The following is a 20,446-nucleotide window of genomic DNA, read 5'->3' on the forward strand; positions in this document are numbered from 1 at the left end:
TGGTTTAAGTAATATAACTTTTGAGGAGTTGGAACAGAGAAATGGCGATGATAAGGTTTTTATAATTAGTCAGGGACGGAAATGTCGAAACAAACTTAGAGAGAGTTAATGTTAGGAGACGAAACTAGGGAGCTTTGTTATAGAGCTGAGCATAACAAAGATGGGAATTTTGTGTGTTGAAAAATGTGCTGCAACTTTAAGACATGGTGACTTAGAAGTAATCGACAAGATAAGTCGAAAATATTGGTTTTTTGGCAGTTTTTGTGTCCATTAAAATACAAAAGGGGTGACGATACCTTGTAAGTTTTTGGCGTGGTATTGGGTGTGTCCGTTTGCTCTTCGAATTTGGGCTCATATTGCGAATAATCCAAACTTAGGGAGTTAAAAAGTTTCTGGTTAAGTGGTTAGAACAAACATGTTAACTAACTCTCTAAACTTTTTCAAACAATAAATGAAAAACCTTTGACTGAATATTCTAGGAAAGTGAAGCTGCAATAGATTCTGTCTGCAAAATTTTACAGGCACTTTTGATTCCCATCTGTTTTCGTGAAAGTTTAGAAAGGTTAGTATGGCGATGAAGTCTCATAATTATTGGTCAGAGTTATTTTTAACCGATAGTGCACGAAGATATGTACTTGGTCTCATTTTTATCCCTATTAATTATGAAACATCACCGACATACTGATCCTTCAAAACTTTTGAGGAGAAAATAAATTTCAAAACTCAATCTTCTTACTTTGCCATGTCGAAAAATTGAAAAGCTTTAACATACATCCGGGACTATCTTTGCTACTATTGTGATTTGTGTCTACACCGGTTTAAAGAAGTTCAAAACAGTTGCGTTTTTCAATTTTCAATGTCCATAGAAGTACTTTACTCTGATCTAATGATTCTAAAAAATATCAGCTACAGTGAATTAACATCTAGATTCTCTTGGATTCAGAATTCCAAGGAATCAACCATGTGGTTATAATTCAACAATATGTCTTGTGCCTCAGAAACAATATGATTAATTGTATATCCCCATGCACACGAAAAGGGCCACATCTTTCGTCTGAATTGTGGAATCATGTAATGTTAATAGCATTGTCCTGACTCGTAAGATGGTTAATTATGCAGGAAGTTATGGACTAAACAAGAATGGGAATGCTAGAGTATGAAAGTGAAACACACAAGTTAAATTAGAGAATTCTTGAAGTTAAGGGAAGATTTAGTCCAATTTTGGGTGCCGTTGAAAACATAAAAAGACAAGAAATAGTTTGTTTTATCAATACAAGGGTAGTAACCTAGGTCAGTCCCGATCTTTTCTATGTTGGGTTTTGGACCACTTACTAATTTGTTGGCGAAGTCCAAAATATTCCTTCAATGTACAAGTGAAATAAAAAATATTCCTTCAGATTACTATTAATAAAACAAATTTCATGATGACAATTAGTGGATTATTCAATCTGTCGGTTGCATTATGACAATATAAAATATAATGGAAAAAGCTATAAAGAGCGAAGATGACAATCTAACTCCAAGAAGAAAATCCACGCACGCGTCACCATGATTTGAACCATTAGTGTGAAAAAGACGCTAACCTTGTTGATCCCAAGGATTGGGAAATAATAATAATAATAATCCTTACCCGCATCCCTTAATTTGTTGCCTTTAAAAATATTACACTTGTATTATTAAGGAAAATCATGGTCCATTTCTAACTAAAGCACAAAAGTGTTGAAAGAAGAATTGGAAGTTGTTGTCAAAGTTGAAGTTGGAAACGAAGAAATAAAGCAAAAACCTACACAAAAGAAAATAATTCCTAGGAGATGCACTAGAAATCCCCTCAAGTTTTAAAACAGGTTACTATCGTTATTTTTTCTGAAATGGACTATTAGGATCTGTTCACTTGTTGGCATACTAAGTTATAATTATTATTCTTTAGCAAAAAAATAAAAAACGTATACCGATAAGTAACAAAGCGGCAGGTTAGGTCCTAAAATTATCAGATAAAATAAGGGGTTTCAACAGACCCTGAATTTTTTTCCCATTGCCAAAAACTGAAGATTGCTATAAAACTTGGACCACATTGTGTGATGCACTTCATCATCATCCAAAATTTACAGTCTCTTCCTCTCAATGGGCTCACACGGTGTACACAAGGATGTCTCCCCCAAATTTTAACAGTCAACATCGTTTTGTGGCCCTTTGCAACACGACTGAATTCAAGGGATTTACCAAAATTAAAAATTCAAACGGCAACTTGTGCACCGAAAGAAAAAATTCCAAAAGGTAAAAGCACCAAATACTCAATAAATAAATTACTTCCACCAAAATGACTGTAAAAAAGACAGATGACTAATTGCGAGACATGCAAGTCTCTATTTAACCTTTACAACATTAACCAAAATTGGCCAAAAAATAAATGAAATGAATCCAATTACTCATTACATCGACGGAAAGAAGCTAAACTTTAAAACTGCACAAAAATCACAACAAAGTAGAAGAATGACCATGTCTAATGACGCCTCACTGGACACCACAGAATTGGTACGTAAGAATCTTTTACATCCTTTCCTAACATCTGTATAGAAATTAAATTGTGAATTAAGAGAAACAGAAAATCTTCCCAAAAAAAAAAAAAAAAAAGAAACAGAAAAAGCGAGCTCCTATTGATAACAAAATCGATTAAGAGAGATGGTAAAGAATTTCCATTAACCTTAGTAAACTTGCAATAACACCATCCCTTTGGCTCTCTTCAAAGATCAACAGACAGAGGAACTTATTATTAGAATGTGCATGTGGAAGCCCATGCACGAAAAAGATCCATTCGATCTCATCTCTCTTGGCAAAAAGGTTAACTCACATCACATCTGTAGCTCGCAAACATGACATAACAGGAGCACCTGTTCAGCATTGTTTAGTCATTATGGTTAAAATACCTTTTGGATTCACTCAAATGAAAACAAGAAAAAACGGTTACATCACATCACATCTGTAGCTCGCAAACACGACATAACAGGAGCACCTGTTCAGCATTGTTTTTCTTGTTAAGTACGCAAAAGCGAGACTTAACACGATCAAAGTCATTATGGTTGAAATGCCTTTTGGATTCGCTCCAATGAAAACAAGAAAAAGACTTTGACCCTGTGCATAAGGGAAGGGAAATAGGAAGGGAAGAGAGACATAACTTAAGAAGGGGAGGACCCTTCTCTTATTTTGTTTGGTATGGATCCCCTCCTCTAATCTCTCCATATCTATGGGGATTAAAATTGAGGTTCTTTGAAGGATTCAAGGTTCTTTGAAGGATTTGAAATCCCTCACCCAATTTATTCCCTCCTCTTTTCTCTCCCACCAAATAACCATAGGTCCCAAAATCTTTCCACTAATCCTCTCCCCCTTTGTCTCCTTCCACTTTTCTCTCCTACCAAACAGACTCTTAAAGAATTCTCATTTAGCCCACCCAAAAAGGAAGAATAGTGTTGGATCTCAATGGCAATTTTAAGAGATATTTTTAATCTCTTCACTATGAAGAATAGTGATGCTAGGGGTTGTAGGTTTTTTTATTAGAATACTGATCTCATCTATTCTTGCAAGCATACAGGAGAAAGAAATGGAAACCAAATCTAAATTGTACCTGAAAAATGTAAGAACTATCGGAAACTATTTCAGAGGCTTCATGCCCTGCACACAAATTGCACAGAAGTTTTGAGGTCTGTATTAGTGTTCGAATACATCAACTGCAGATTATTGTAATTAGATGGCCTCAACAGTCGACAAAGATCCGGTGAAGTAACTAAGAGGCCACTAAATACGGTGATGTTAAAAAATCAGAGCCTCGTTTGATTATGAAGCGGAAAAGAAAAAGAATAAAACTCGTTAAAAGGAGATTTTTATTATATTTTATCTTATTTTATTTTCTTACATCAAATTGAGGACAAATCAAAAGAACTTTGGAATAAGGTGTTTTACCTTAGAAGCCCTCAATTCATTCACTGCCATTCGAAGAGAATCATCAGATAGTATCAAGCGGGATAATGCCCCTGTGCTTAACCTGCAATATCAGTAGAGATCACTGTTAAGTGGAAAAATGATCATATACAAACTATTTTCTTTACTTCATTTCCTGAAGGAAGTACAATATATTTTCCAGTCAGTACAATAATATCAAAGTCGATTAACATTTTGAGCATTCAATCAAATATCAGCTATACTGGTTGAGCATAGAAAGGAAATTCTAGTTTGCATCAGTAAGCCAGAAGAAGTAATCCGCTTTTCATTCTTTTTCCTTCTCTGTTCCATCACTATTCTTTTCCCTTTCAGTTGGAAGTTTACACACACACACATATCTGATAGATGATAATAAGAACGAGCACAAAAGTACTTAAGATAAGCTAAGAACGTACGTGCCGTTTGGTTCGCAATTTAAACTACAATTTAAACACTTTAGCTACAGTATGTTCTCTTACCAATTTAAACTACAATTTAAGCATTTTAGCTACAGTATCTTCTCTCATGAAAGTTTAATTTTCCGTTCAAACTTTATGTTCAAACATAGAACCACCAAAATAGTTTTCGAGTCATAACATATGGTACCATTTTATTGTTATTTACTCTAAACTATAAAAATATCCAAAAATTACCTCACACTCTAGGCACATTTCCCCAGATTATAATATGTCAGACAGGAAATGTGCCTTGCATACGCTTGTTAGCTTGCACAAAGAATCTATAGGATATGAAGTATATAATTTTATACCCAAGATACTTTGCTGCATCTGATACTGAACCCCCAACTGCAAAAATTAGATCCAACAAAGCTTGCATTCCCTGTAGTTGACAAAAAAGAAAAAAGGGATTTCACATCAAGTGCTCTTACACTTTGCTGATTACGATGCAAACAAGTAGGATCAGTTTGATTGCTTTTGTAGCTCCTAAAGTGACTATCAAAGAATTTTGGTAACAATTAGCACTTGGTAAACCTGCTTTTGATTATATTATCCCATATAATCTGTTCATTGGAAAGCAACTTTCAGAAGCAGTTGTTCTGTGAAACATTCTAAAAGTGAGTTGCACGTTATCCAACCACTTTTCACAGCAGTTTTGAAAAGCTAAACTTCTAGCTTTTAGCTTCTACTGTCAGAATCAGAAATTCTTTAAGAAGCACCAAAATCCCAAACTGCTTATTTATTCAAAACATTCTTTTGAACATTATGGGAAACGATAAAAATGCATACCAAAACAAATTTAGGATTTTTCGGTCCAATTTGGGGACCGCAATCTGACCCTCTAATTGTGGACTTCGGAGGCAGAATTTGAAGCAGCTCTTTAGGAGGTGAATACGCTTCAAGATCCACAGCATTCCTCACTATTCCACACGACATACGAAAAACAGATTTTTAGCTCTACCAATGGCAACACATTGGAAGAAAGCCAAAGGTATATACAGCTCTTTCAAATTGCAGAGAAACATTATTATTAACTAATCAATTAATTGATTGCACAAGCTTTCGAAAATGGCCGACAAAATCGAAAACATAGAGAGTTAAAGAGAATCGAAAATCGCATACCTTTGAGAGCTAAAAGCGTACGAAGGCGTGTCAAAGCCGAAGCACGGTTCATGTGTTGTGATCGGTCCTCAACAGCCTGATCAAGACCAAAAGATCAAAAATTGAAACTCAAACCCAAACCCTAGCCCTAATTCTAAGCAATGCGGGCAGAGAAAGCAGGAAACAGAGCCAAACCTGCGCAATGACGCCAGTAGGAAGGTGCTTGAGGCGAACAGCAGACTCCCGCTTGTTGCGGTGCTGTCCGCCGGGCCCCGAGGCCTTGAAAGTGTCCATCTCGCACTGGCGCAACAGCTCTTCGTCCGACAATTCCAGAAATCCCTTTCCGAAGTTCGAGCACCGCACGGAGAAGAATCTGTGTTGGCGCTGTTGCTGAAATGCCGTGTTTAGAATTCTTGCTCTTATGATTAGATTCTCCAATGGCGATGATGAAGACGACGAAGCTGAAAACGAAATCGGCCTTCCGGCGCCGCCATTAATGATTGAAGCTCCGAGGAATCCAAACAGCTTAGGGGAAAATAGCTTCCGCGTAGAGAGCAACTCGGAGGCCGCCATTTTTGGTTTTAACTGAAGCTTTATTAATTCCTAAACATCTCTGAAATGAAGCTGCTTCTTTGGCGGGAGATTTGGCCAGATAGATAGGCTATGCAGGTTTTCTGTGAACTTGGATTGGTAACTTGAACAATAAAAATTAAATTACATTAAATTAAACAAATATCTTTGCATTCGGAAGGAAGTAGATTCTTCGTTGGGATTCTCCTCCGAAGTTGGACCAAAAACTCTGAAGTCTCAAGTTTCAGTCCACGTGCTTCTGAGTTTTGGGCCAGGTCTGACGCCCAGTACGATATGTTCCGCAATCCATCCGCGTTGACGAACGATTTGAGTTTTCAATTTTAAATTTTTATATTAAAAAATTTTTAAAAAATGTAACATCTAATTTTTTTTATTATAATAAAAAATTTTTAAAAAATATCACATCTTAATTTAAATTAAAAATTTAAATTTACGAAGTGAACGAGGCAGCATAAAGAGAGAGAAAAAGCTAGAGAAAATTAAGGTAATGTTTGATTTATAAGTTTAAAATTATCATTTATAAGAACAAATATTATAATAAAATTGAAAATTATGATTTAAATTAGATAGAATTTTTAAAATAAATGTATTTAAGGGGTTATTTAGTTAAGAGATTCGTACTCCGATTCGAATCATAGTTCATAATTCGTTATAGTATTTTTTCTCATAAAAAATACACATAAATTAAAAATAATTCTAATTTTATGATTCTAATTTATGAACCAAACGTTTCTTAACTAATTCTACATTCTCACGTACTTACTAAAAATACCTTTTTTAAAAAAAATTTTACCCCCTTAACTATTTTAAATCTAAAAGGTATAAATTTATTGATTAATGTTAATGGATAAAAATAAAAGATTCTATTTAAAAAGGTAGTCTTAAAAATTACTCTTTAACTGTGGTTTGGACAAGTCCAAATAAGACTGCACGGGACAGCCCACGCAGCGTCTCAATCTAGCCCAGATTTCAATAAATAGAGAAATTTTAAAGAATGTCTTTTAAAAAAAAATTACCTTTGAATTGAGATGACACGATATTAAGGAGTTGTTCTTTTAGAGTGTGATTTGAGTGTAATTTTTGAGTTAAATTTGAGTTAAAGTTGTAACTTGAATAAAGTTGAATAAAATTAAAACTTAAAAAAATGTGAACTTAAATAAAATTGTAACTTAATTTTAAGTTTTTTTGAGTTTTGTTACAAAAAAATAACCCCTAAAACTTGTGATTTTTATCATAAATTAGAAATGGATTCGCTATAGGAAATGAACCGGCGAGTGGCCTTTCTCTAATCAAGTTGCGAGCCTCCTTAGAAGTCACTTTCTTTTCTCCTCAGAAGTAGCTTAGCTTCCCCAGTCCTATGACTTTAAGCCTAGTAGGCAGTGCAACTTGAATATCACGTTTCTGACCGAGACAACTGTTTCACTTGATAGGTGGAGTGCTATCAACACTTTATAACGGAAATCACAAAGAAATGGTAAAATAAATCCAAAAATATATAAAACTGACTATAAATAAAGGTGTTTTCAAAATGAACAAACTACCCATCAAAAAGACCTTTAAAGAGTTGGTGCCATGTCATAACTTACACTCACAGGTTGCTAGGTTCCATACTAAAATTGAACTCCCTACATCAATCAATTATTATTATTATTATTATTGTTGTTGCTATTATCATCACCATCATCTTCATCTTCATCATCATTATTATTATTATTATTTAAAGAGTCAAAATGGCGGCAAATTTTTTAGCAGTTAATGCATGAGTGTAGAGATGTAAATTCGGGTCACCCGACCCAACACGATGATACGGATGGTTGGGTCAAGCTAGCCCAAGTGAGGAGAAGGATAGCCCATATCAATTGGAAGTTATATACGGCATTTGTGTTTTTCTTTACAGAAAAGGCAGGCTCAAAAGTCAACCTTTGTTGGTTTTCGAAATGTTATGTGGAAGCGTGTATAATAAAAATTATTATAAAATTTTTAAATATTCTATAAAATATTATTAATTTATAGAATAATAAATTAATTATATTAATTTATGAACATAGATACTTAGTAAATGATTAGACATATAACTTGAGGTTTTTAACAACAAACAGTCCAAGCTCTAAGCTTTCTTGAAAACTCAAATCTTTCTCGTCTAGTCTTTAAAATCTGTAAGATCTAAAGTATGAGTTCTAATATAGAACTATATGATTTGATCACTCTCTAATTTGTATTTCTTTACTATCAACGCATGTATGTGAAGAAACTAAGAATTAAAAGAGCTTTTTTTCTATTTCTCTCTCTAAAATTTGGCTACCTTAGGAAAATTAGAGAGCAAAAATTATCTTCTCCAATTTTTTATTGTTTCCTATTTATAGAACATTAGGATAACCCATTTACTTTAACTTAAAGAAAAAAATAATAAAAAATTAGTTATTACTACATTTTAATCTCATTAAAATACAGTTTTTCATTTAATTTTAGAAACAATTTTCTCCTTTCTTTTTACGACATGGCTGGCCACACCACAAAGAGACCTCCATGTGGTTGGCGCAAATCTGCAGGTAAAGGAGGGAGAAAATTCATCATTTTATCTAGTTTCTAATTTTAGCTGAAATTCAAATTTAAATAAAGTCATGCTTTACTTTCCTTTTGAATTTGATTAGAAAACTTATCAAACAAGTAAACTAGATATCTTGGAGAGCAAGTAACTGAATCCCGGCGGGATTCTACATGTGTCACACACTCCCTGCACCTTCTTGTGCCTAGGGGTGTGATCTCATGTGGTCCCACCACAGTGTGTTTTAAAATTAATTAAATTAAATAATCACATTATTTATTTCGAGTGATATTAAATCCTGATAATTCATCTTGTCTCGCAAATATTATAAGGATGATGCGAGGACTCATGGACCTATAATTCTGAGCTATAATAAAATTAATAATTAAATTAAACTCTTTAATTAATTAATTATATTAATTTTAAAAGTTATTCCACTAAAAACTTCGAATTACACTCTCAAAAGTATAGACATAATTTACTTCTAAAAATTTGAAGTATCCATTTGATATAGTCACTACATGTAGATCAATCCTCCATAAATAATTTATAATTAGAGTTAGGTAAAAATCTGTTAACCTCTCTAATTACATCTTTAGCATTAAGTACTATTGATTATCTAATGAATGATATATTCATAAAACACATTCATGAATACATGCTCGTTACTTATTTAAGTACCGAATTAACCCTCAAGGGAATTATTTATCTACTTCTTCAAAGAAGAATGAATGAGTTTTATCTCGTATATTAGCATTCTCGGCTATTCATTTCATCATGTTTCTACGATACAAGGAATATGATTTAGAATCTTGAAATCCATATCAAGTCAAAAAACACAAATCCATAAATATGAGTCTACTAATAACTCAGAATTAACATCATTCTATATATGATCATCGATAGACTCAAATTTAATTTTATATACTTAAAAGGAAATTATTAGAAAATCAAATTGTATATGTGTCCCAGTTCTATATAATCTTATTATGCATAATACACTAATTCAATATCCATCTATATTAATGATGCGTTTCATTCTTGATGAGAATGATGTGTATTAGTAATGTTTTAATTAAAGATTATGAAACTTTAATTAAATTCATTACGACATTGTTTCGATTATTATCCTTAAATATTATCCTCTCATATATAACATTTATATATAATATTTAAGGTCACATAAATAATCACAAAATTTTCAATGATATTCATAAAGTATTCAATAATACATGTACCTAAATAGTAAATAAACTATTTAACTAATTAAATAATAAATATCTTTATTATATCTTATGCTTTAAGGACAATACTCCTAACAACCTTAGCCTAGTTTGAGTCTTTATGCCACGTAGTTTGGACTAGCTTCAGGCTAAAATGATGGGCCTCATACTGATATTTTTGACTCGATCTAAACTTTCAGCTCTAGAAATGCGCATCTTCTTTCCTTCCTCTTTTTACCGCCTTAAATTTCAAATGTTCTTGCTAGCCTTCTTTTTTTTCTCTCTACCTCGTCTAAAGAAGGGATGAAAACCGAGGAGCTCAATTCAGCTGTGAATCTAGTTGGAAGATTGGCAACCCGGACCAAGTTCATATCTCAAAATAAACCTGGCCAACTACAAATGGTTCCTAAGATTTACTTTCAATCTTATTTTAATCTCTAACTTTTAAAACATCTTATAGTTGGTCATTAAGGCAGTGACGTATCTAGAATTTCATTTCAGTAAGGTCACAAGTGAGGAAAAAATTATATACTAAATGCAGAAAAATAATTTTATTAAAATTTATAATAATATTATTATTAGTAAAATTTATATTGAAGCAACATATTATGATTGTCTCCTACCGGTTTTCACATTACTATTCTTTTTGTTGTTATAAGATTGATATGATTATTATACATATTTTATTAATATTATGAATTTAAAGAATAAAATATGAATACAATCGTATTTATCAATCTATTAATGAGAATCAAGAAGGTGGAGACGAGTAGAAATAACACTGATACGAATGACGGTTGGTATTTTGAGGAGAGTGAATGAAAGAAGTAAATAGAAATAGAAGTAATTAGTATATATTGAGAGAGGGTATTATACAAAGGGGGAAAAAAAAAAGAAAAGAAAAAAGTAATTTTGACAAATATTTCTTAAAAATATGTGTCAGAATTTTTATCTTTTACTCTTAATTCATAACCTTTTTAATCAAATAATTACACTAATAAAAAGGTATTTATTAAGAGTAAAAAGTAAAAGTCCAGACTCATATACTCTTATAGGTAAATTTTCTCTTTTTTTTTTTAAAGAAAAAATATATTGAGAAACGGTAATTAAAAAGGGCAGTTGGGCACAGAGTGTCGGCCTCGTTCTTTTCGCTGATTCGAGTTTAGAATTCGAGTTTTGCTACAGTAAAAAGCTCTCAGAAACAATCACATCTAACTTTTTTCTACAGTAAAAAACTCTCACACAACATCACATCTCAACTCGAATTAAAAATTCAAATTAACGAATCGAACAGGTCTAGCTTTGAGAACAAAAGTGTTATTTGTTTTTCCTAGTCAAAAGAACATAAATGACTGTTTATGATAAAAAGGAAATAAATGATTTTTTTTCTTTGACAAGAAAAAAATGTATTGGAAATTTAAAAAGGGCGAGAGTTTAACTGGTAATAATGAACGTTGTCTACCAATTTGGGGAGAGAAAAAGTTTAAAATAGTTTGATGATTGGAGTTTTTAATTTAAATTGCGATGTGAATTTTTTACTGTAATAAAAAAATTAGATGTGATTATTTCTGAGAACTTTTTACTGTAAATAAACTCAAATTCCTAATTCAAATCGGTAAAATGAAAAAAATAAGTCTAATATCTGGAGAATGGTAAATCAATGGGGGCACCGCTTAAACGATTTTTGCTGCATTGTTCTGTATTTAGTATAAAAGTAAAAGAAATAGAAAAAAAAGTCAGTGAGCACGTGCCCCCACTCACTCGTGTGTCCAGTCATGCCCTGAAATTTTATTTTATTTCAGTTTTAACATTTTCGTTAACTAAGGTTCCGTTCATTTCGATGATTCGAGTTTTACTACAGTAAAAAGTTCTCACAAACAATCATATCTAATTTTTTTATTACAGTAAAAAGCTCTCACATTAAGTATTAAATATTTGAGAGAATCTATGTAAATTAAGCACTAAAATTAAAAACAATGAAAATAAAAAACTATATGTGGAAATTAATTTTTGTTTTTTATACCCTAAACTTTAGATGTTTTCAATTTCCCCTCCTCGTCAGGTCTATAAAACTTAAAGATCTCTGTATTTGGAAGAGCCAAGTTACTTCTGAAAATGAGGCACATAAAAGATCAAACGATGCAGCAACAATGCATAGATACAAGTAAAAATGGCAAGGTACGATTGCGAAGGATGAGCAAAAACCCGAGACAAGAGTATTAAGCTCTACTCAGTAAATAAGTAAATTTCAAAGATGACTGGGGTATCCGCTTTCCTTTCTCACTTCACAAATTGCTATTTTCTTGAAATGCTAATAAACAAGTATGGCTTGCAAATGAAGGAGATTAGAAGATGACAATTGACAAGGGTATGGCTTGCAAATGAAGGAGATTAGAAGATGACAAGGGTCAAACTTTGTAACGAAAAACAGATTCCAATCTTCACTATCAAGTCAACACGACACAAACCAGAACGAAATAACTAACAAGATTGACATGAAACTGCCTCGAATTAACTGGATTTACTAAATTTTTAATTAAAATAATATAAATATATGAATATTTTTTTAGAAAAAAATTAGTTTACATAGAATGAACAATAAAAGACTAGTGACCTAAATTCACAAAATAATAATAATAACAATTTTAATAATAATAATAATAATAATAATAATAATAATAATAATAATAATAAATTAACACCTAACATTAGTTGTGAGTTGTGACAAATATCGATCTCTATGACATTTTCATTATATGGGTCAATGTAATCTATACAGCTTTGCATAGGACCACATCGGACCATACATCAAAGTTTTTACCTTTGAACATAATCATACATGAAGAAGGTACATACCCCTTTCCTCCTTCCACTCTCCCTCTTTCCAAAAAGAATTGTTAAAAGAATGAATAAATAGATGGGAAATTTATTTGAAGCAACTTGACAAAGTGGAATATATCTGCATACCCCTTATTGACTCTTCACTGTAAAACTTTGATTCCGTTATTTAGGTATAATGAATTATCCAATCCAACTAACAATTTCAAGTAAATCCAATTGCAGTTAGCCATGAAACAAAAATGAGGCAAAAAACGGCTCACCCGTTTAGCAGCCTTCCTTCAGAGCCCATCTGCTGCAAGCCATCATAATCAAGAGTTAGACAAACAAGCCTTTGTTTGTTCACAAAAATATAAACAAAATTTGAATTTCTATTCAAATCTATGAACTAAACGAGTCATCAAAAAACGAGCAAAAGATCAGATTACTCATAGCCGAAACCAAGGAAGAAATCTTACAGCATCATCTAAAAAATTTGCCCAGTTGGTGATGGAGCAGCTTCGGTTTGGTGGTGACAAATACCACTACACGTCCTTCTTGCAATTCATCTTAGAAACCGAGAACACCATTTTTCAAGTCCTTGAATGTACAGTTTCTTCACTAGCTAGAACTTTATTCTCGAGGTACTCAATCGCCTGCCGCTTGTAGTCTTTGTTCAATAGTTTGAAAAAGGCACTATGACTACAAGAATCGGGTTGAATTTCTCTATCAAGCATTCGCTTATACAAGCTGATGGCCTCCTGCCAACTGCCCATGTTGCAGTTTCCGTTTATTAGAATAGTGTATGTATACTTGTTCGGAAGTATTTGTTTTCCGTCCATCTCAAAAAAGAAATTGTAAGCCAGATCCATTATCCCACCTTTGCAAAGACCATAAATCAGAGAGTTATACGTGATCACATTTGGCGAAATACCCTTCTCCTGCATCTCTGAAAAATACATAAATGCGAGTTCTAGTCTTCCCATAACTACGTGCGCATGGATCATTACCGTATAGGTTACAACCGTAGGCGACACTCCTTTGTTTAACATATGGTAGAACACTGCTCTGGCTTTCCTGAGATGCCCACTTACCAAGTGAGCATGAATGATGCTCGTATATGTTACGTGATCAGGGACGATACCGTCACGTACCATATTCTCAAATAACTGATACGCTTCTTCCAAACTGCGCAGTTTACACATTCCACTCACAAAGATATTGTAAGTGATCAAGTCAGGAGAGAAACCACTCGCTTGCATCTCTTCTTGCAAACTAAATGCTGCAGATGGATGCCCGAGCCTCAGTTCACCCGCTATTAGAGTATTGTATGCATACTTATCTAGCTTTATACCTTCTTTCAACATGGTATCATAAATCTCCTTGGCCATTTGTAAATTCCCAGCCTTATGATATCCATTTATCAGGATGGTATACGTAACAACATCAGGGTGAAGTCCTCGATCGACCATCTCTTCCTTGAGACGCCAAGCAGTCTCCAAGTCCCCCGATTTGGAAAACCCATCAATAAGAGTATTATATGTAACAATAGTAGGAACAAGATTCCTATATTTCGACTCTTCAAACAAGAGGAAACCATCCCTCACTCTTCCCAACCTACAATGCCCGTATATCAGACTATTGTATGTGATTATATCCGGCATCACTTTCTTCTCCAACATATCCAAATACCACCAGCTCGCATCACCCATCCTTCCCCATTTGATGAGGCCGGAAATAATTGTGTTGTAAGTTCTTATTGTAGGGGAGACGCCTTTCTTCACCATCTCCTCCACAACACCCAACCCCTCGTTGAGCAATCCTCTCTTGAAATAACCAGCAATCAAAGAGTTAAATGCATTAGCGGAAACACTTAATCCCGACCTCAACATCTTCCCAATTAGTCCCTTGGCCTGCTCAAACTCCCCTTGCTTCGACAAACCGTTAATCAACACATTATAAGTCACTTCATTTGGAACAAACCCGCTCTTCTGCATCTCGATCAAAAGTTCAAGCGCTTGTTGAAGCTCTCCTTCTTTATAGAAAGAATCCAACAAAGTATTATAAGAAACAATTGTGGGCTTAATTCCTAACTCAACCATCGTTCTATAAACGTCTTTAGCCTTAGATACAAGATTCGCATCTCTAAGTATTCTCAAAATCCTATTACAATTCTTGACATCAGGCAACAACCCATTTCTCACCATTTTGTCAAGAACACTAAGACATTGCTCAATCATGGATTCCTTCGTATAAGCCCACAACACCAAATCAAGAATCTTAATAGAAACCTTATCACAAACATACCCACCAATCAAAACATCCACAATCCCGTGCATATTATTCACAACAATCGCTCTCTCAGCAACCCAAAAAGCAGACCTCATCAAATTGTTAACGACCAAAATCTCAAGAATCGCGCAGAAGCCAAACTCGGAGCGGCGAAATTCTGGTTGGCCCTCCGCCCATCGGAAGAACCGCAAGGCGATTCTGGGTTTTTCACGAATCGAACGTAGGACTCGGGCGAACAAATAGGGATCGAGAATGACGGGTCGGAGCTGGTGGTCGGGGACGACCCAGTTGGGGTTGGAGAAAGCCCAGGGCTTTTCTTCAATGGCGGAGATTATGAGTTCTCTGTAATGGGTTTCGGAGAGTACTGGGGCTATTCCGTTGGTTGTTGCGGTTGTGGTGGGATAGTTAGCAGCTAAGGAAGAGAAGAGAGGGAAGAGAAGGCGTACCCTGAAGAGAGAGAAAGGTTTGTTGGTGGTGGCGGCGGCGAGAGCGAAAGCGCAAGCTTTAAAAGCTCTCGCGCAGAGGATCATTGAGCAGAGAGACTACTCATGCGAGAGAAGTTTAGGGAGAGGAGAGAGAGTGGGGGTTGGTGATACTGGGTGCGGCGGAGGAGCGGAACTCATGTGCGTCGGCGTATAGCCTGAGAGATGAGACTGATGAGAGAGAGAGAGGTTTTGGGCTTTGGGTATGGGAAGTTCGACTTCGATCGACGTGGAGAGAGAGAGTTCGCTCAGACAGGAGAGATAGAGAAACGACGCGACCCCTAGGAAGTTTCAGTACCAGTCGTATTCATAATCTGTCGTTTTTATAAAATATGTCGTTTTTGTGAATCCGTTGTACGACAATCGTTCTTATATTATGTTGTTTTTGTATAACGTGTCGTTTATTGAGATTTGATTACATAGGTTATGTCGTTTAGTCAAGATGTTGTCTATATAGATCCAGATTTTTTGTCTAATTCTTGGTGTTCTAAACGGTGTCTAACCAATCAAATTATATTAAATTATTTCATAATAAGCACACAAAAATTAGTTAAAAACCTATAAATTTTTACACAACGTGACATGATATGATTAGTTAGACACTAATTGTGATACAATAATTAGATAAAAGATACGAGTCTTTTTTTCGGTAAAATCTAAGTCAGTGGGTTGTTTTATACATTACTTTTGAAATAAATTGTTCAATAAGGTGTTGTTAGCATACACACGTCCTTTATACCATAATATAACATTTTCACATGAGTCATCCAAAAGGGTTTCAAGACTAAGGGAAAAAAAACATAATTTGCTTACTAACACAGTGTTTGGTAAGAGGGAAATAAAAAAGAATGGAAAGAAAACACATAAAAGAAAGAAAATGTGAAGAAAATGAAAGGAGTTGATTTTCTTTTATGTTGTTTGGAATGATAAGAGGAAAGAAAATATGTAATAGGCTAAATAACTGTTTTACCAATTATTCAATATTAATTTAGCTTTAAAATAGAGGTAAAAAAATTATTTTAGCATCAATGAGTAGATTTAAGTTTTCCACCCAATGTTGGAGGATAAAATTGGTGGGCCCCACAATAACTTTTATCCACCTTATTTTTCATTCCCTCATTTCTTTCTTTTTACCAAACAACTCACTTTATCATTTTCTACCTAGTAATCCCTCCCCTGCCCACTGTCTTGCTTCTTCTTTTTCATCATTGATCCTACCAAACATAGCATAAAGAAAATCTTTGCATGAACTTCAATAGTCCCCACATCTATAAGAGACTTGATCAATTTATGATCAAAGGGTCTTCGTAGGTTTGATCATCACAATTGTGTGTACAACAAGCAAGTGGATAATGGAGAATACATATGTTAAGAATTATGTCCTAAAAGTATGAGATGCAATAGAATATTTATTATTTATTTAATAAAAGAGTTTATTCATTATTTTATGTGCATATATATTAATGAATATTTTATAAATATAAGTGAAAATTTCATTATTATTTATGTGATCTTAAATATTGTATATAAGCGTTATATACGAGAGGATAATATTTAAGGATAATAATCAAAATGATGTTCGTAAGGAATTTAATCAAAGTTCAGAGTCTTTAATTAAAACATTACTAATACATGTCAATCTCATTTAGAGTGGAACAATGTTATCTGCACTGTTAATATAGCGATATATTGAATCAATGTATTACGCATAGTGAGATTATGTAGAACCAGGATACAGACACAATATGAATTTCTGATAATTTTCGTTAAGCATGAAAATTTCAATTGAGTCTATCGATGGTCATATATAGAACGATCTTAATCCCGAGTTATTAGCATACTATTATTTATGAATTTGTGTCTTTTGATTTACTCGGTATGAATTCTGAGATGTTGAATCTTATTCCTTGTATTTTAGAGACGTGTTGAAGTAGGTAGCTGAGAATGTTAATGTACGAGATGGAATTCATTCATTCTTGAGAAAGAAGTAGATAAATAATTCTTTTAAGAATTGATTCGGTACTTACATTATTAGGAGCTTTGATTCATGAATTTATTTTATGAATCACTGTCCATTAGAGAATCAATAGTACTTAAGGATAAAAATGTAATTAGAGAGGTTAACGGATTTCACCTAGCTCTAATTATGAATTATTTATAGAGGATTGATCTATATGTTATCGCTATATCAAATGGACACTTCACAGTTTAAAAGTAAATTATATATATAATTATGAAAGTGTAATTCTAAGTTTATAGTGAATTAACTTTTAGAATTAATAGAAGTAATTAATTAATTAAAGAGTATTAATTAATTATTAATTTTATTGGAGCTTGAAATTATAGGTATAAGAGTCTCCGCATCGTCATTGTAATCCTACAAAACACTAAGGGTAAAATGGAAATTTTAAAATTATAGAATTCTAAATAGAATGCTTAAAAATAATTAATGGAGAATTAATATAAATTAAATAATGTTATTATTTAAATTTGAATTTTAGAACACACATATAGAGGAGTTCATATGGTGTACACGTCCAGCACTATGAGAATCTCTCTGGGATTCAGTTGCTTGCTCTCTAAGTTATCCAATTGACTTATTTGATAAGTTATCCAATTGAAATTCAAATTAAATTAAGTTTGACTTAAATTTAAATTTAAATTTGAGTCAAAATTGAACTGTAGGATAAAGAAGAATTTTTTCTCCTTCCCTATCTGTAATTTGTGCCAACCACAGTGAGGAATATACTTGTAGTGGCCAACCCAATAGAATAAGAGAGAGGAGATTTTGTTTTCAAAATCAATTAGAAGTGGGAGATAATTATTAAGCTTTATCTTGGAAATAAAATTTAGACTTATTCTGGGAGTCTGACTATTACTCTTTAAATATGAGATTATAGAAAATTAGAGAACACAATTTTTTACTCTCCCTAGCATATAGTGGCTGGTTTTACAGAGTGAGGAAAAAAAAAATTTTCTCCTAAAATTTCACATCGTGCATGTGTTAGTGTTCGTAGAAAACTTGAGTGTTTGAGTGCTAATCTCATTTTATTTTAGGTGTGCCCACACACACGTCTTCATAGATTCAAGGAATTGATGAGTAACATTCAGGTATTCTAAACAAGCTTGGAGCAAGGAACGTTCATGGTCAAAGAACTCAAGTTATTGACCTAATCGTTCGCTAGATAAATTTATTCATAAATTAATTTGATTAATTTATTCGTTCATACATTAATGTATTCTAAAGAGTATATCAAAAGGTTTATTAAAATTTTTGTTATACACGATCTGCTAGATACACGCTTCCGCATAGAAAATCAGTTTCAAAACCAACAACATATACTCGCGGCTGAAAAACTGGATGGTAATTATATAAAATGGAAAAGTAACATGAACATTTTTCTCATCTGTGATGACTATAAGTTTGTTCTTCTAGAGGAATGTGTTGGAAACCGAATCGAATTCGGATGCAGAAGCGTGGCGGGGAGGCGGATCGTGTATAACAAAAATTTTAGAAAAACTTTTGAGATAATCTATAGATTATATTAATTTATGCACGAATAAATTAATCACATTAATTTATATATATCAAGAACTCAATCAGAAAAAATACCTGGAAGCCGACTCGGATGATAACTTGAGTTCTTTGTTCACGAATAGTCCTTGCTCCAAGCTTTGTGTTTAGAAAATCAAAGTCTTCCACGTCGATTCCTTGATTCCACGTAGACGTGTGTGTGGGCACACGTGAGACAAAACAGGTTTCAATAACACTCGATTTTTCACAAACACCAACACATGCACGATGTAGAATTTTTGGGAGGAATATTTTTCCTATCTCTCTCCAATGAGAATTTCGGCCACACTAACTAATTAGGGCTGAAAAAATGTTTTCAAAATTATGTTCACAATTTTCTATCATTCTCATATTTAAAGAGTAGAAGTCAAACTTCAAAAATGGATCAAATCTCTATCTCCAATTTGAATTTGGAACAAAAAATCTTCTACACCTTATCCCTTAAGTGGCCGGCCACCCTAGGGTTTCCTAACCCTGTGTGTGGCGCCAAATCTAGATAGGGAAGGAAGAGAATTCATCCTTTATCCTGTAGTCTAATTTTAATTCAAATTCGAATTTAAGTCAAACTTAAATTAATTTGAATTATAAATTGAACAACTTATCAAATAAGTTCAAAAGGATAAATTTAAATTATGTTCACAATTCAAATTCAAATTTAAATAATCACATTATTTAAATAATAATTAATTCTCAATTAATTATTTTTCGAGTATTTAATTTCAGAATTTCGTAATTCTAAAATTCTCATTTTGCCCTTTGTGTCTGGTAGAATTACAAGGACGACGTGGGGACTAATGGACCTATAATCCCGAGCTCCAATAAAATTAATAATTAATTAAATACTTTAATTAATTAATTAATTATATTAATTCCAATAGTTACTCCACTATAAGCTTGGAATTGAACTATTATATCTTCATCCTTGATTACCATTGATTCTCTAATAGATAGTGATTCATAAAACACATTCATGAACTAGAGCGCTCTTACTAATCCAAGTACCGAATCAACACTCAAGAGAATTATTTATCTGCTTCTTTCTCAAGAAGGAATGGATTCCATCTCGTATAATAACATTCTCAGCTACATATTTCATCATGTCTCCAAAATACAAGGAATAGGATTCAGGGTCTCGGAATCCGTACCGAGTAAATCAAAAGACATAAATCCATAAATAGGAGTTTGTTAAGAACTCAGGATTAAGATCATTCTATATATGACCATCGGTAAACTCAATTAGAATTTCTATGCTTTAACGGAAATTATTAGAAATTCATATTGTGTCTGTGTCCTTGTTCCACACAATCTCATTATGCGAAATACACTCATTCAATATCTCACCATATTGACAGTGCGGATAGCACCGTTCCATTCTAAATGGGAATGACATG

General features: G+C 33.2%; 2 protein-coding genes across 4 annotated transcripts; both read right to left on the reverse strand.

The window, feature by feature from the left end:
- Positions 1 to 2,342: 2,342 nt before the first annotated feature.
- Positions 2,343 to 6,351, reverse strand: LOC21408534 (peptide chain release factor 1). Of its 2 annotated transcripts, XR_002902245.1 has the most exons (8): positions 5,727 to 6,351; positions 5,553 to 5,628; positions 5,220 to 5,350; positions 4,742 to 4,812; positions 3,955 to 4,036; positions 3,620 to 3,666; positions 2,702 to 2,888; positions 2,343 to 2,566 (listed from the first exon to the last, which is right to left on the reverse strand). XR_002902245.1 is itself a non-coding variant. In XM_010098432.2 (7 exons), exons 1-6 carry the CDS (start codon positions 6,102 to 6,104, stop codon positions 3,646 to 3,648), a joined length of 759 nt encoding a protein of 252 aa, XP_010096734.1. In that variant the 5' UTR covers positions 6,105 to 6,351; the 3' UTR covers positions 2,658 to 2,888; positions 3,620 to 3,645. The 2 variants fall into 2 exon arrangements, 1 of the variants encoding a protein (XP_010096734.1); XM_010098432.2 differs by lacking the exon at positions 2,343 to 2,566 and having other exon boundaries at positions 2,658 to 2,888.
- Positions 6,352 to 12,698: 6,347 nt separating this feature from the next.
- Positions 12,699 to 15,676, reverse strand: LOC21408535 (pentatricopeptide repeat-containing protein At1g22960, mitochondrial). Of its 2 annotated transcripts, none has more exons than XM_024165833.1 (2): positions 13,187 to 15,676; positions 12,699 to 13,020 (listed from the first exon to the last, which is right to left on the reverse strand). In XM_024165833.1, the coding sequence occupies exon 1, from the start codon at positions 15,527 to 15,529 to the stop codon at positions 13,301 to 13,303; it is 2,229 nt and encodes a 742-aa protein (XP_024021601.1). In that variant the 5' UTR covers positions 15,530 to 15,676; the 3' UTR covers positions 12,699 to 13,020; positions 13,187 to 13,300. The 2 variants fall into 2 exon arrangements, with proteins under 2 accessions (XP_024021601.1, XP_010096735.1); XM_010098433.2 differs by having other exon boundaries at positions 12,699 to 13,023.
- Between the last annotated feature and the right edge of the window lie 4,770 nt (positions 15,677 to 20,446).

The sequence above is a fragment of the Morus notabilis genome, unplaced genomic scaffold, assembly GCF_000414095.1.
Source record: "Morus notabilis unplaced genomic scaffold, ASM41409v2 Scaffold451, whole genome shotgun sequence".
NCBI classification, from domain to species: domain Eukaryota; kingdom Viridiplantae; phylum Streptophyta; class Magnoliopsida; order Rosales; family Moraceae; genus Morus; species Morus notabilis.